The 13,811-nt window shown below is 39.7% G+C and overlaps 1 protein-coding gene across 1 annotated transcript in view; it reads left to right on the top strand.

Moving 5' to 3' along the window:
- Positions 1 to 12,638, top strand: part of ahnak.L (AHNAK nucleoprotein L homeolog) — a 44,829-nt gene extending 32,191 nt beyond the window's left edge. Inside the window, 1 exon segment of the mRNA XM_041590012.1 lies at positions 1 to 12,638. Coding sequence (XP_041445946.1) covers positions 1 to 11,318 — 11,318 coding nt within the window. The 3' untranslated portion in view covers positions 11,319 to 12,638.
- The last annotated feature ends 1,173 nt before the right edge of the window (positions 12,639 to 13,811 follow it).

Raw genomic sequence — 13,811 nt, 5'->3', positions numbered from 1 at the left:
GCCCAGAGTTAGACATAGAATGCCCAGAGGGAAAGGTAAAAGGTTCCAAATTTAAGATGCCTTCACTGCATATGCCTGATATAGACTTAAATTTTAAAGGTCCTAAACTGGAAGGTGATTTAAAAGGTCCCAAAGTTGACATTAAGGCTCCAGAAGCTAATCTTGAAGGTCCAGATATAGATTTTGATGGAAAGGTGAAAGGTCCCAAATTTAAGATGCCTGCTATGCCCAAAGTCTCCATGCCTGATGTAGGCTTAAACTTAAAAGGGCCTAAAGTAGAAGGAGAGTTGAAAGGACCCAACATTGATATGAAAGGGCCAGAGGTTGATGTAACAATTCCAGATGTTGAGCTGGAGGGGCCAGAAGGAAAACTGAAAATGCCAAAATTTAAAATGCCTAAGTTTGGGTTTTCTGGCCCAAAAGTGGAGGGTAAAGATGTAGATATTACACTTCCAGAAGGACAAATAGATGTATTGGGGCCAAAGGTAGACATAAATGCCCCAGAGTTAGACATAGAATGCCCAGAGGGTAAAATAAAAGGTTCCAAATTTAAGATGCCTTCACTGCATATGCCTGATATAGACTTAAATTTTAAAGGTCCTAAACTGGAAGGTGATTTAAAAGGTCCCAAAGTTGACATCAAGGTTCCAGAAGCTAATCTTGAAGGTCCAGATATTGATTTTGATGGAAAGGTGAAAGGTCCCAAATTTAAGATGCCTTCTATGCCCAAAGTCTCCATGCCTGATGTAGGCTTAAACTTAAAAGGGCCTAAAGTAGAAGGAGAGTTGAAAGGACCCAACATTGATATGAAAGGGCCAGAGGTTGATGTAACAATTCCAGATGTTGAGCTGGAGGGGCCAGAAGGAAAACTGAAAATGCCAAAATTTAAAATGCCTAAGTTTGGGTTTTCTGGCCCAAAAGTGGAGGGTAAAGATGTAGATATTACACTTCCAGAAGGGGAAATAGAAGTATCAGGGCCAAAGGTAGACATCAGTGCCCCAGACTTAGACATAGAATGCCCAGAGGGTAAAATAAAAGGTTCCAAATTTAAGATGCCTTCACTGCATATGCCTGATATAGACTTAAATCTGAAAGGTCCTAAACTGGAAGGTGATTTAAAAGGTCCCAAAGTTGACATCAAGGTTCCAGAAGCTAATCTTGAAGGTCCAGATATAGATTTTGATGGAAAGATGAAAGGTCCCAAATTTAAGATGCCTTCTATGCCCAAAGTCTCCATGCCTGATCTTGGCCTAAATGTTAAAGGACCTAAAGTAGAGGGAGAATTAAAAGGTCCCAACATTGATATGAAAGGGCTAGAGGTTGATGTAGCAATTCCAGATGTTGAGTTGGAGGGACCTGAAGGAAAACTGAAAATGCCAAAATTTAAAATGCCTAAGATTGGGTTTTCTGGCCCAAAAATGGAGGGTAAAGATGTAGATTTTACACTTCCAGAAAGAGAAATAGAATTATCAGGGCCAAAGGTAGACATCAGTGCCCCTCAATTAGACATAGAATGCCCAGAGGGAAAAGTGAAAGGTCCCAAATTTAAGATGCCTTCACTGCATATGCCTGATTTAGACTTAAATCTTAAAGGTCCTAAATTGGAAGGTGATTTAAAAGGTCCCAAAGTTGACATCAAGGCTCCAGATGTTAATTTTGAGGCTCCAGATTTAGAGATGGAAGGTAAAGTGAAAGGCCACAAATTTAAGATGCCTTCTATGCCCAAAGTCTCGATGCCTGATCTAGGCTTAAATGTAAAAGGGCCTAAATTAGAAGGAGAATTGAAAGGACCCAACATTGGTATGAAAGGGCTAGCGGTTGATGCTGAAATTCCAGGTGTTGAGCTGGAGGGTCCAGAAGGTAATATAAAAAGTCCTAAATTTAACATGCCATCAGTGAATGTTAATTTACCTAAAGTACCAGATGTTGATTTTAATATAAAATCCCCAAAGTGGAAGGGAGGAGTAGATGTTTCAGGATCTAAATTGGAAGGAGATGTGAAGGGGCCAGACTTTGAGGTAAAAAGTCCAGAAATTGATATTGATGTTCCAGATTTAGATATAGGTGGTCCAGATGCAAAAGTTAAAGTAAAAAAGTCTAGATTCCATTTGCCAAAGTTTGGTTTCTCTAGCTCCAAGGCTGAAGTCCCAGACATAGATGTTAAACTTCCAAAAACTAACCTCAATGTTTCAGGTCCCAAAGTCAACATCGAACCACCGAACCTTGATATTGAGGGTCCAGAAGGAAAAGTCAAGGGGCCCAAATTTAAAATGCCTTCAATGCCAAAAATGTCTATGCCTGATGTTGATCTAAATATTAAAAGTCCCAAGTGGAAAGGGACAGATCTATCAGGATCCAAATTTGAAGGAGAGTTTAAGGTTCCTGAAACTAATATTAAAGGACCAAAGGTTGAGCTTGACTCGCCTACTTTGGATATAGAAAGTCCGGAAGGAAAGGGGAAGCTGAAAATGCCAAAATTTAAAATGCCCAAGTTTGGGTTTTCTGGCCCAAAAGTGGAGGGTAAAGATATAGATATTACACTTCCAGAAGGACAAATAGATGTATCAGGGCCAAAGGTAGACATAAATGCCCCAGTCTTAGACATAGAATGCCCAGAGGGAAAAGTAAAAGGTTCCAAATTTAAGATGCCTTCACTGCATATGCCCGATATAGACTTAAATCTTAAAGGTCCTAAACTGGAAGGTGATTTAAAAGGTCCCAAAGTTGACATCAAGGCTCCAGAAGCTAATCTTGAAGGTCCAGATATGGATTTTGATGGAAAGGTGAAAGGTCCCAAATTTAAGATGCCTTCAATGCCAAAAGTCTCAATGCCTGATCTAGGCTTAAATGTAAAAGGTCCTAAAGTAGAAGGAGAATTGAAAGCACCCACTATAGATATGAAAGGGCCAGAGGTTGATGTAGCAATTCCGGATGTCGAGCTGGAGGGACCAGAAGGAAAACTGAAAATGCCAAAATTTAAAATGCCTAAGTTTGGGTTTTCTGGACCAAAAGTAGAGGGTAAAGATATAGATATTACACTTCCAGAAGGAGAAATAGATGTATCGGGGCCAAAGGTAGACATAAATGCCCCAGATTTAGACATAGAATGCCCAGAGGGAAAAGTCAAAGGTCCTAAATTTAAGATGCCTTCACTGCATATGCCTGATATAGACTTAAATCTGAAAGGTCCTAAACTGGAAGGTGATTTAAAAGGTCCCAAAGTTGATATCAAGGCTCCAGATGTTAATATTGAAGCTCCAGATATAGATATTGATGGGAAAGTGAAAGGCCACAAATTCAAGATGCCTTCTCTCCATATGCCTGATATAGACTTAAATCTGAAAGGTCCTAAACTGGAAGGTGATTTAAAAGGTCCCAAAGTTGATATCAAGGCTCCAGATGTTAATATTGAAGCTCCAGATATAGATATTGATGGAAAGGTGAAAGGCCACAAATTTAAGATGCCTTCTCTCCATATGCCTGATATAGACTTCAATCTGAAAGGTCCTAAACTGGAAGGTGATTTAAAAGGTCCCAAAGTTGATATCAAGGCTCCAGATGTTAATATTGAGGCTCCAGATATAGATATTGACGGAAAGGTGAAAGGTCCCAAATTTAAGATGCCTTCTATGCCCAAAGTCTCCATGCCTGATCTAGGCTTAAATGTAAAAGGGCCTAAAGTACAAGGAGAGTTCAAAGAACCCAGCATTGATATGAAAGGGCCGGAGGTTGATGTAGCAATTCCAGATGTTGAGCTGGAGGGGCCAGAAGGAAAACTGAAAATGCCAAAATTTAAAATGCCCAAGTTTGGGTTTTCTGGCCCAAAAATGCATGGTAAGGATATAGATATTACACTTCCAGAAGGAGATTTGGATGTATCAGGGCCAAAGGTAGACATCAATGCCCCAGAGATAGACATAGAATGCCCAGAGGGAAAAGTGAAAGGTCCCAAATTTAAGATGCCTTCACTGCATATGCCTGATATAGACTTAAATCTGAAAGGTCCTAAACTGGAAGGTGATTTAAAAGGTCCCAAAGTTGATATCAAGGCTCCAGATGTTAATATTGAAGCTCCAGATATAGATATTGATGGAAAGGTGAAAGGCCACAAATTTAAGATGCCTTCTCTCCATATGCCTGATATAGACTTCAATCTGAAAGGTCCTAAACTGGAAGGTGATTTAAAAGGTCCCAAAGTTGATATCAAGGCTCCAGATGTTAATGTTGAGGCTCCAGATATAGATATTGACGGAAAGGTGAAAGGTCCCAAATTTAAGATGCCTTCTATGCCCAAAGTCTCCATGCCTGATCTAGGCTTAAATGTAAAAGGGCCTAAAGTAGAAGGAGAGTTCAAAGAACCCAGCATTGATATGAAAGGGCCAGAGGTTGATGTAGCAATTCCAGATGTTGAGCTGGAGGGGCCAGAAGGAAAACTGAAAATGCCAAAATTTAAAATGCCCAAGTTTGGGTTTTCTGGCCCAAAAATGCATGGTAAGGATATAGATATTACACTTCCAGAAGGAGATTTGGATGTATCAGGGCCAAAGGTAGACATCAATGCCCCAGAGATAGACATAGAATGCCCAGAGGGAAAAGTGAAAGGTCCCAAATTTAAGATGCCTTCACTGCATATGCCTGATATAGACTTAAACCTTAAAGGTCCTAAACTGGAAGGTGATTTAAAAGCACACAATGTTGACATCAAGGCTCCTAGAGTTGATTTTGAGGCTCCAGATATAGATATTGATGGGAAAGTGAAAGGCCACAAATTCAAGATGCCTTCTCTCCATATGCCTGATATAGACTTCAATCTGAAAGGTCCTAAACTGGAAGGTGATTTAAAAGGTCCCAAAGTTGATATCAAGGCTCCAGATGTTAATATTGAGGCTCCAGATATAGATATTGATGGAAAGGTGAAAGGTCCCAAATTTAAGATGCCTTCTATGCCCAAAGTCTCCATGCCTGATCTAGGCTTAAATGTAAAAGGGCCTAAAGTAGAAGGAGAGTTCAAAGAACCCAGCGTTGATATGAAAGGGCCAGAGGTTGATGTAGCAATTCCAGATATTGAGCTGGAGGGGCCAGAAGGAAAACTGAAAATGCCAAAATTTAAAATGCCCAAGTTTGGGTTTTCTGGCCCAAAAATGCATGGTAAGGATATAGATTTTACACTTCCAGAAGGCGATTTGGATGTATCAGGGCCAAAGGTAGACATCAATGCCCCAGAGATAGACATAGAATGCCCAGAGGGAAAAGTGAAAGGTCCCAAATTTAAGATGCCTTCACTGCATATGCCTGATATAGACTTAAACCTTAAAGGTCCTAAACTGGAAGGTGATTTAAAAACACACAAGGTTGACATCAAGGCTCCTGGAGTTGATTTTGAGGCTCCAGATATAGATATTGATGGGAAAGTGAAGGGCCACAAATTTAAGATGCCTTCTCTGCATATGCCTGATATAGACTTAAATCTGAAAGGTCCTAAACTGGAAGGTGATTTAAAAGGTCCCAAAGTTGATATCAAAGCTCCAGATGTTAATATTGAAGCTCCAGATATAGATATTGATGGAAAGGTGAAAGGTCCCAAATTTAAGATGCCTTCTATGCCCAAAGTCTCTATGCCTGATCTAGGCTTAAATGTTAAAGGGCCTAAAGTACAAGGAGAATTGATAGGACCCAGCACTGATATGAAAGGGCCAGAGTTTGATGTAGCAATTCCAGATATTGAGTTAGAGGGGCCAGAAGGAAAACTAAAAATGCCAAAATTTAAAATGCCTAAGTTTGGGTTTTCTGGCCCAAAAGTAGAGGGTAAAGATATAGATATTACACTTCCAGAAGGAGAAATAGATATTTCAGGGCCAAAGGTAGACATCAATGCCCCAGACTTAGACATAGAATGGCCAGAAGGAAAAGTGAAAGGTTCCAAATTTAAGATGCCTTCACTGCATATGCCTGATATAGACTTCAATCTTAAAGGTCCTAAACTGGAAGGTGATTTAAAAGGTCCCAAAGTTGACATCAAGGCTCCAGAAGTTAATCTTGAACCACCAGATATAGATATCGATGGAAAGGTGAAAGGTCCCAAATTTAAGATGCCTTCTATGCCCAAAGTCTCCATGCCTGATCTGGGCTTAAATGTAAAAGGGCCTAAAGTAGAAGGAGACTTTAAAGGGCCAGAAGTTGATGTAGCAATTCCAGATGTTGAACTGGAGGGGCCTGAAGGAAAACTTAAAATGCCAAAATTTAAAGTGCCTACATTTGGGTTTTCTAGCCCGAAATTGGATGGAAAAGATTTAGATATTACATTTCCAGAAGGAGATCTAGATGTATCAGGGCCAAAGGTGGACTTCAATGCTCCAGAGGTAGACCTAGAATGCCCAGAGGGAAAAGTGAAAGGTCCCAAATTAAAGATGCCCTCAATTAATGTAAATTTCCCAAAAGTATCTGTTCCTGATATTGATCTTAATGTAAAAGGACCAAAACTTAAGGGCGATATAGAGATGCCAAAGGGTAATTTGGAAGCTGGCCTGAAATCTCCTAAAGTTGAAATTGATGATCTTGAGATTAAGGGCCCAAGTTTGTCTGTTGAAGTTCCAGAAGCAAAAGTCAAGGGCCCAAAATTTAAATTGCCCTCTTGGGGATTTTCTAAGCCTAATGTTTCTAGCACAGAAATTGACATGAAAGGACCCAAGATCAAAAGTGATGTTGACCTTTCAGTTTCTAAAGGAGGTAGTCTTAAAGGCCCCGCTTTGACAATTAATGACCCTAATATAGACCTTGAAGTTCCTGAGGGTAAAGTCAAAAAATCCAAATTCAAACTGCCTAAATTTAATTTTTCAAGTCCCAAAGCGCAAGTACCAACAGCAGATGTAAAGCTTCCAAACACAGATTTAGAAGTTACTTCTCCAAAATTCAAAATGCCATCATTAACTATTAAAAGCCCCAAAGTATCCATGCCAGATGTTGAATTAAACTTGAAAGGCCCAAAGATTAAAGGAGACATGGATGTCACCGTTCCAAAAATTGAAGGTGATCTAAAAGATCCCAAAATTGATATTCATTGCCCAGAAGTTGATCTTAAGACCCCAGATGTTGACATTCATGGGAAAGTGAAAGGCCCGAAATTTAAGATGCCTTCAGTGAATCCGCCAAAAGTCTCCATGCCTGAAACAGACTTAAATCTAAAAGGTCTTAAAGTAGAGGGAGAATTGAAAGGACCCAAAATTGATATGAAAGGGACAGAGGTTGATGTAGCAATTCCAGATGTTGAGCTTGAGGGGCCAGAAGGAAAACTGAAAATGCCAAAATTTAAAATGCCAAAGTTTGGGTTTTCTGGCCCAAAAGTAGATGGTAAAGATATAGATATTACACTTCCAGGAGGAGAAATAGATGTTTCAGGGCCAAAGGTAGACCTCAATGCCCCAGATTTAGACATAGAATGCCCAGAGGGAAAAGTGAAAGGCCACAAATTTAAGATGCCGTCTCTCCATATGCCTGATATAGATTTAAATCTGAAAGGTCCTAAACTGGAAGGTGATTTAAAAGGTCCCAAAGTTGATATCAAGGCTCCAGATGTTAATATTGAGGCTACAGATATTGATTTCGATGGTAAGGTGAAAGGTTCCAAATTTAAGATGCCTTCACTGCATATGCCTGATCTAGACTTAAATCTGAAAGGTCCTAAACTGGAAGGTGATTTAAAAGGTCCCAAAGTTGATATCAAAGCTCCAGACTTTAATCTTGAGGCTACAGATATTGATTTTGATGGAAAGGTGAAAGGTTCCAAATTTAAGATGCCTTCACTGCATATGCCTGATATCGACTTAAATCTGAAAGGTCCTAAACTGGAAGGTGATTTAAAAGGTCCCAAAGTTGATATCAAAGCTCCAGACTTTAATCTTGAGGCTACAGATATTGATTTCGATGGAAAGGTGAAAGGTCCCAAATTTAAGATGCCTTCTATGCCCAAAGTCTCCATGCCTGATGTAGGCTTAAACTTAAAAGGGCCTAAAGTAGAAGGAGAGTTGAAAGGACCCAACATTGATATGAAAGGGCCAGAGGTTGATGTAACAATTCCAGATGTTGAGCTGGAGGGGCCAGAAGGAAAAATGAAAATGCCAAAATTTAAAATGCCTAAGTTTGGGTTTTCTGGTCCAAAAGTGGAGGGTAAAGATATAGATATTACACTTCCAGAAGGAGAAATAGATATATCAGGGCCAAAGGTAGACATCAATACCCCTCAATTAGACATAGAATGCCCAGAGGGAAAAGTGAAAGGTCCTAAATATAAGATGCCTTCACTGCATATGCCTGATATAGACTTAAATCTGAAAGGTCCTAAACTGGAAGGTGATTTAAAAGGTCCCAAAGTTGATATCAAAGCTCCAGACTTTAATCTTGAGGCTACAGATATTGATTTCGATGGAAAGGTGAAAGGTCCAAAATTTAAGATGCCTTCTATGCCCAAAGTCTCCATGCCTGAACTAGGCTTAAATGTAACAGGACCTAAAGTAGAAGGAGAATTGAAAGGACCCAACATTGATATGAAAGGGACAGAATTTGATGTAGCATTTCCAGATGCTGAGCTGGAGGGGCCAGAAGGAAAACTGAAAATGCCAAAATTTCAAATGCCTAAGTTTGGGTTTTCCGGCCCAAAAGTGAAGGGTAAAGATGTAGATATTACAGTTCCAGAAGGAGAAATAGATGCATCAGGGCCGAAGGTAGACATCAGTGCCCCTCAATTAGACATAAAATGCCCAGAGGGAAAAGTGAAAGGTCCCGCATTTAAGATGCCTTCACTGCATATGCCTGATATAGACTTAAATCTGAAAGGTCCTAAACTGGAAGGTGATTTAAAAGGTCCCAAGGTTGATATCAAAGCTCCAGAATATAATCTTGAGGCTACAGATATAGATTTTGATGGAAAGGTGAAAGGTCCCAAATTTAAGATGCCTTCTATGCCCAAAGTCTCAATGCCTGATCTAGGCTTAAATGTAAAAGGGCCTAATGTAGAGGGAAAATTGGAAAGACCCGACATTGATATGAAAGCGCCAGAGGTTAATATAGATATTCCAGAGGTTGAGTTGGAGGGACCAGAAGGAAAACTGAAAATGCCAACATTTAAAATGCCCAAGTTTGGGTTTTCTAGCCCAAAAGTGGAGGGTAAAGATATAGATTTTACACTTCCAGAAGGAGAAATGGATCTATCAGGGGCAAAGGTAGACATCAATGCCCCAGAGTTAGACATAGAATGTCCAGAGGGAAAAGTGAAAGGTCCCAAATTTAAGACGCCTTCACTGCATATGCCTGATTTGGGCTTTAATCTTAAAGGACCTAAATTGGAAGGTGATTTAAAAGGCCCCAAAGTTGACATCAAGGCTCTAGAAGTTAATCTTGAAGCTCCAGACGTAGGTGTTGATGGAAAGGTGAAAGGTCCCAAGTTTAAGATGCCCAAAATCTCCACGCAAGATATAGACTTAAATTTGAAAGGTCCTAAACTAGAAGGAGATCTGAAAGTCCCCACAATAGATATGAACCTACCAGAGATTGATGCTAAAATGTCAGGCATTTCTCTAGAAGGTCCAGAAGGAAAATTAAAGAAACCAAAATTTGGTTTTGGGTCGAAATCCCCTAAATCAGATATTAATGTACCTTCAGTAGATATCAGCATACCTGAGGTTGAAGTTAATGCAGAAATGCCTGAAATTGGTGTTGCAGGGAAGGGCAAGAAAGGCAAGTTAAAAATGCCTAAAATACACATGAGTGGACCAAAAATCAAAGGCAAGAAAGGTGGGTTTGATGTAAACACTCCAGAATTAGATAGTGAGGTATCAATGAAGACCCCCGATGCTGACATAGACATTTCAGGGGGCGATGCAACCATAAAATCAGATTTTAGCATAAAGGCAACTAAAACTCGCAAACCCCTCTTTGGAAAAATTCATTTCCCTGATGTTGAATTTGACATAAAATCCTCAAAACTTAAGGGAGATGCATCCCTTCCAAGTCCTAAAGCAGCCACTGGGACATTTGATTTGGGCATTGGAGGTGGGATTAATACACAGGCAGAGTTATCTTCTACAGGTTTAGATATTGAGGGCCTTGATGTAAAGGGTAAGAAATCCAAAATCAAACTTCCGGCTTTCAGTATGTCTGGGGCAAAATTAGAATCTGACCTTGATATTTCTTCTTCAAAGGACAGCATTAACATATCAGGAATAAAACTTGAAGGAGATCTTAAAACTCCTAGTACTAATGTCAATTTAGGCACACTAGATGCAGACCTCTCTATGAATCTGGAAGGCCCAAAAATTGAAATGCCATCACTTTGTAGTTTGGATCCAAAAGTTTCTGTCCCTGAGTCTGATTTAAATATGGCAAAACCAAAGATTTTAGGTGTAACTAGTGGCTTTACAGATGCTAGAGAAATTAATTTGAGAGGGCAAGGCCTGAGCTTGAAAGGAAATTTGACAGGGCAGTTTAAAGAAACCGAAAGCATGCATGTTGAAGGGGCAAAAGTAGGAAGCCTTGTGCAGGCTGGTGCAGATGATATGTTTATTGCAAGTGGAACAGCTACTGATACACAAAGCTCAGCAGTTAAAGTTACATTTCCCCGACTCTTAATGCCAAGGTTTACAGGACCTGAACACTTTGGGAGGGAAATGGGAGTCGATGTAGACTTTCCTAAAGTAGAAACTACAAATTTAGGTCAGGCAGATCTTGAACTAGAAGAGAGTGACATAAAAATTAAAAAGTCCAGGATAAAAATGCCAAAATTTAACTTTTCAAAAGGAAAGGGTAAAGGTGAATATAGTCTCCCAGGTGTCTCGGGGTCTGGGTCAAAGGGTGATCTAAAGAGTTCAAAAGCCAGTCTGGGCTCAGCTGAAGGTGTACATGGCTCTGCAAGTGTAGAGGTAGAAAGTGGAAAAGGCATCTCACTTAGGGAGAAGTCACCGAAATATGAATTTTCTTTATTTACAAGCAAAAAGCCAAGACATAGGTCTTCCTCCATGAGTGAAGATGTAGAGGGATCTTCACCAAGTGGTACAATGGAGCTTGACAGTGGTGGTGTGTCTCTGGAAGGTGGAAAGAAAAAGAGTAAACATTCAAAGATCAAATTTGGCACCTTTGGAGGTTTGGGTTCAAAATCAAAGGGTTCTTATGAGGTCACATTGAGTGATGATGAAAACATTCAGGGGAGTGGGGCATCTCTCTCTTCGCGTAAATCTAGGGTTTCCTCTTCCTCAAGCAATGACAGTGGCACCAAAGCAGGTGTGAAATTGCCAAAGGTTGAATTAACTGTTGCAAAAAAGAAAGAGTAAAAATGTTTATTTCCTACTAAAATCATGTATATAAATATATATATCTGTGTGTTTGTACATACATTTTTGAATCCTTTATATAATGCTAAACTTCTTGAATAACAGTAGATTACATTTTTAGAGCTCAGAAAATAAAAAAGAAAATAGAATTATCAGCTCTCTAATGAATTCCATACACACTCTAAATAAAGCTTTGCCTGCCAAAGATGCTTCTGCTTTTGAGTCTCTGGCAGGTGAGACCGTTGATTATCTATTTTGTTATAACAAGTTTGTACATGGAAATATATTTTTCCATATTTTTTTAACTTGCTTTTAAAGCTTTATTTTCTTTGGGGGCCTATACAGATTACATCAAATATGATTTATTGAAAACACTGTATATTTGAACGAGCCACTGGGAAAGAATCAAACCATGATTTAAAGCAGCAGTATTAACTGTTGTTGCAGACATGAATAACAAACCTAATTTGCCTTTTAAAACAATTGATTGAATTTGTATCCTGGTTTAGCTTATTTTTAGACCTACAGGAATTTTAGCTGGCGACTATTATAAAACATACAAACATGAACATGATTTTTCTTCAATGGTCTCAGAACATTAATGCTGCTTTAAATCTGTCCACTGAGAAGATTGTACTTAGGTTAATGGCACATGGCTCATATTCATCGAAAACAAGCTGTGTATGATATATGCTTCTGCTGTCAGGCAAGGAATGTTTTGTAATGCCAACGCGATTCTCTACAGTGCCAGTATTTGCAGTTGGCAGTTTAACATTTACATTAATACAAATCAGCAGAAGAGGCTTATTGATGGGCATTGGTCCATTAACCTAAGGTTTACACATTTTTGGGAGACCTCTCATTTATAAACACTAGACAAATTTGCACCTGGGAAGTAACCCATAGCAACCAATCGATGATTCGATTTTATAAGCCAGCTGCAGGAAGAACAAAGAAACAAACTTCTGATTGGTTGCTATAAGTTACTGCACATTTGCTCTGTATATAAATGGCTGCCAGAATGATGTATTTCAGTGCTAAAGCTCATAATTAAATATTTTCAACTTAACCCTTTCCCAGTCTGGTTCAATTTATTTGTAATATAAGAGTTTTGTCATCAACTATCTCAACTACCGCTTGTTTTTCATTTTTGGGGGGGTGGTGAGAAGTAACCTAGCTTACATTTCTGTTAATAAAACAAAAAACGTATGGGGGAAAAACATTTTAACTTCAAAAATCTGTAAGCACTTTAATGTCCAATGCATTATGAAGTGTGAAGCGGTGGATTGTTTCTGAGCAAAATAAAGCTTCTGAACCTTATATATCGTGTCTGTGTGATTAATAAGAAACCAAAGAAATTTATTTTAGGTGCACATACAAGACTGCTTTGGCCATGATCTAGGGTTGCCACCTTTTCTAGAAAAACAAATATACCAGCCTTCCTATATTTTGTATTCTTTCCCTAAAAATTATTTTTACCAACCAGGAGGTAGAAACCCTACTGTGAACACGTTCCGTCTCCAAATATACACAGTAAAAGTGTTGAGCCTTGTCTGAGGCTCATTGGGGCTCATTTATTAACGCAGCGCAGCGCTAAAAAGAGCGCAGTGGCCAGACATTTGCCCAGCGCATGCGAGTATTTAATAATGTAGCGCACAATACCTTAACAGTGCGATTTGTGCGCTAATGTAGACACAAGACAGGTGCGACGTGTGAAACTGCGTATCAGCTGTCGCAGTGCTTATAATAAATTGTGCGCACAGGAAGATACCGCAAAGGTAAGGATTAGTTGTGCTCATGTATGAATGCGCTGCTTTAATTAGTTGCGTCACATATTGCGCATATTGCGTTCACTTAGACGCATCTGCATTTGTTTCTGTGCTAATATTTGTTTGGTTGCAAAGGTGTTTAGCCTACCTGATACCCTTAAAGGAACCTTGGTCAATATAAACATGTTGGGTGGAAGGCGTGGTTAATATGCACTTTACAAGGGTTGTTCATCTTGAATATACTAGCGCAGCTGGGCAGGAATGCGCATTTTGAAGAGCGTTACTATTACGCCACGAAGAGGCAGGCGTAAAAATTGTGGTGCTGTTGCCCGGGTGCAGTTTTGCACATATACAGACGCAAATCTGCGACGGCCGCAGTGCAAGCGCATTGTAGCCACGCCCACAGCCACGCCCCTAACAACCACGGCATCGTTTGCGACATAAATGCCCAATCTTTTGCGCAATGCGCATAAACAAAACCATCGCAAAAGCTCTGTGTTATGCGCAATATCACGCAAATATATTAGCGATCACGCTTGTGATGGCGCAGACAACCTTTTGCGTCCACTTATGCGCTGCGCTGCTTTAATAAATGAGCCCCATTGTTTTTAGGGGGGGCAGAACTGCATGGTGGGGCTGGGGCTGTGGTGGGTGAGGGGGATTTATGGGATCCTCCTGCATACAAATTGGCCTAGACACAGTAGGATTTATTTACCAATATGGG

Source organism: Xenopus laevis, chromosome 4L (genome assembly GCF_017654675.1).
Source record: "Xenopus laevis strain J_2021 chromosome 4L, Xenopus_laevis_v10.1, whole genome shotgun sequence".
Classification (NCBI taxonomy): domain Eukaryota; kingdom Metazoa; phylum Chordata; class Amphibia; order Anura; family Pipidae; genus Xenopus; species Xenopus laevis.
Note: the sequence above shows the minus strand (reverse complement) of the source record. Positions and strands in the feature narration are given on the sequence as shown.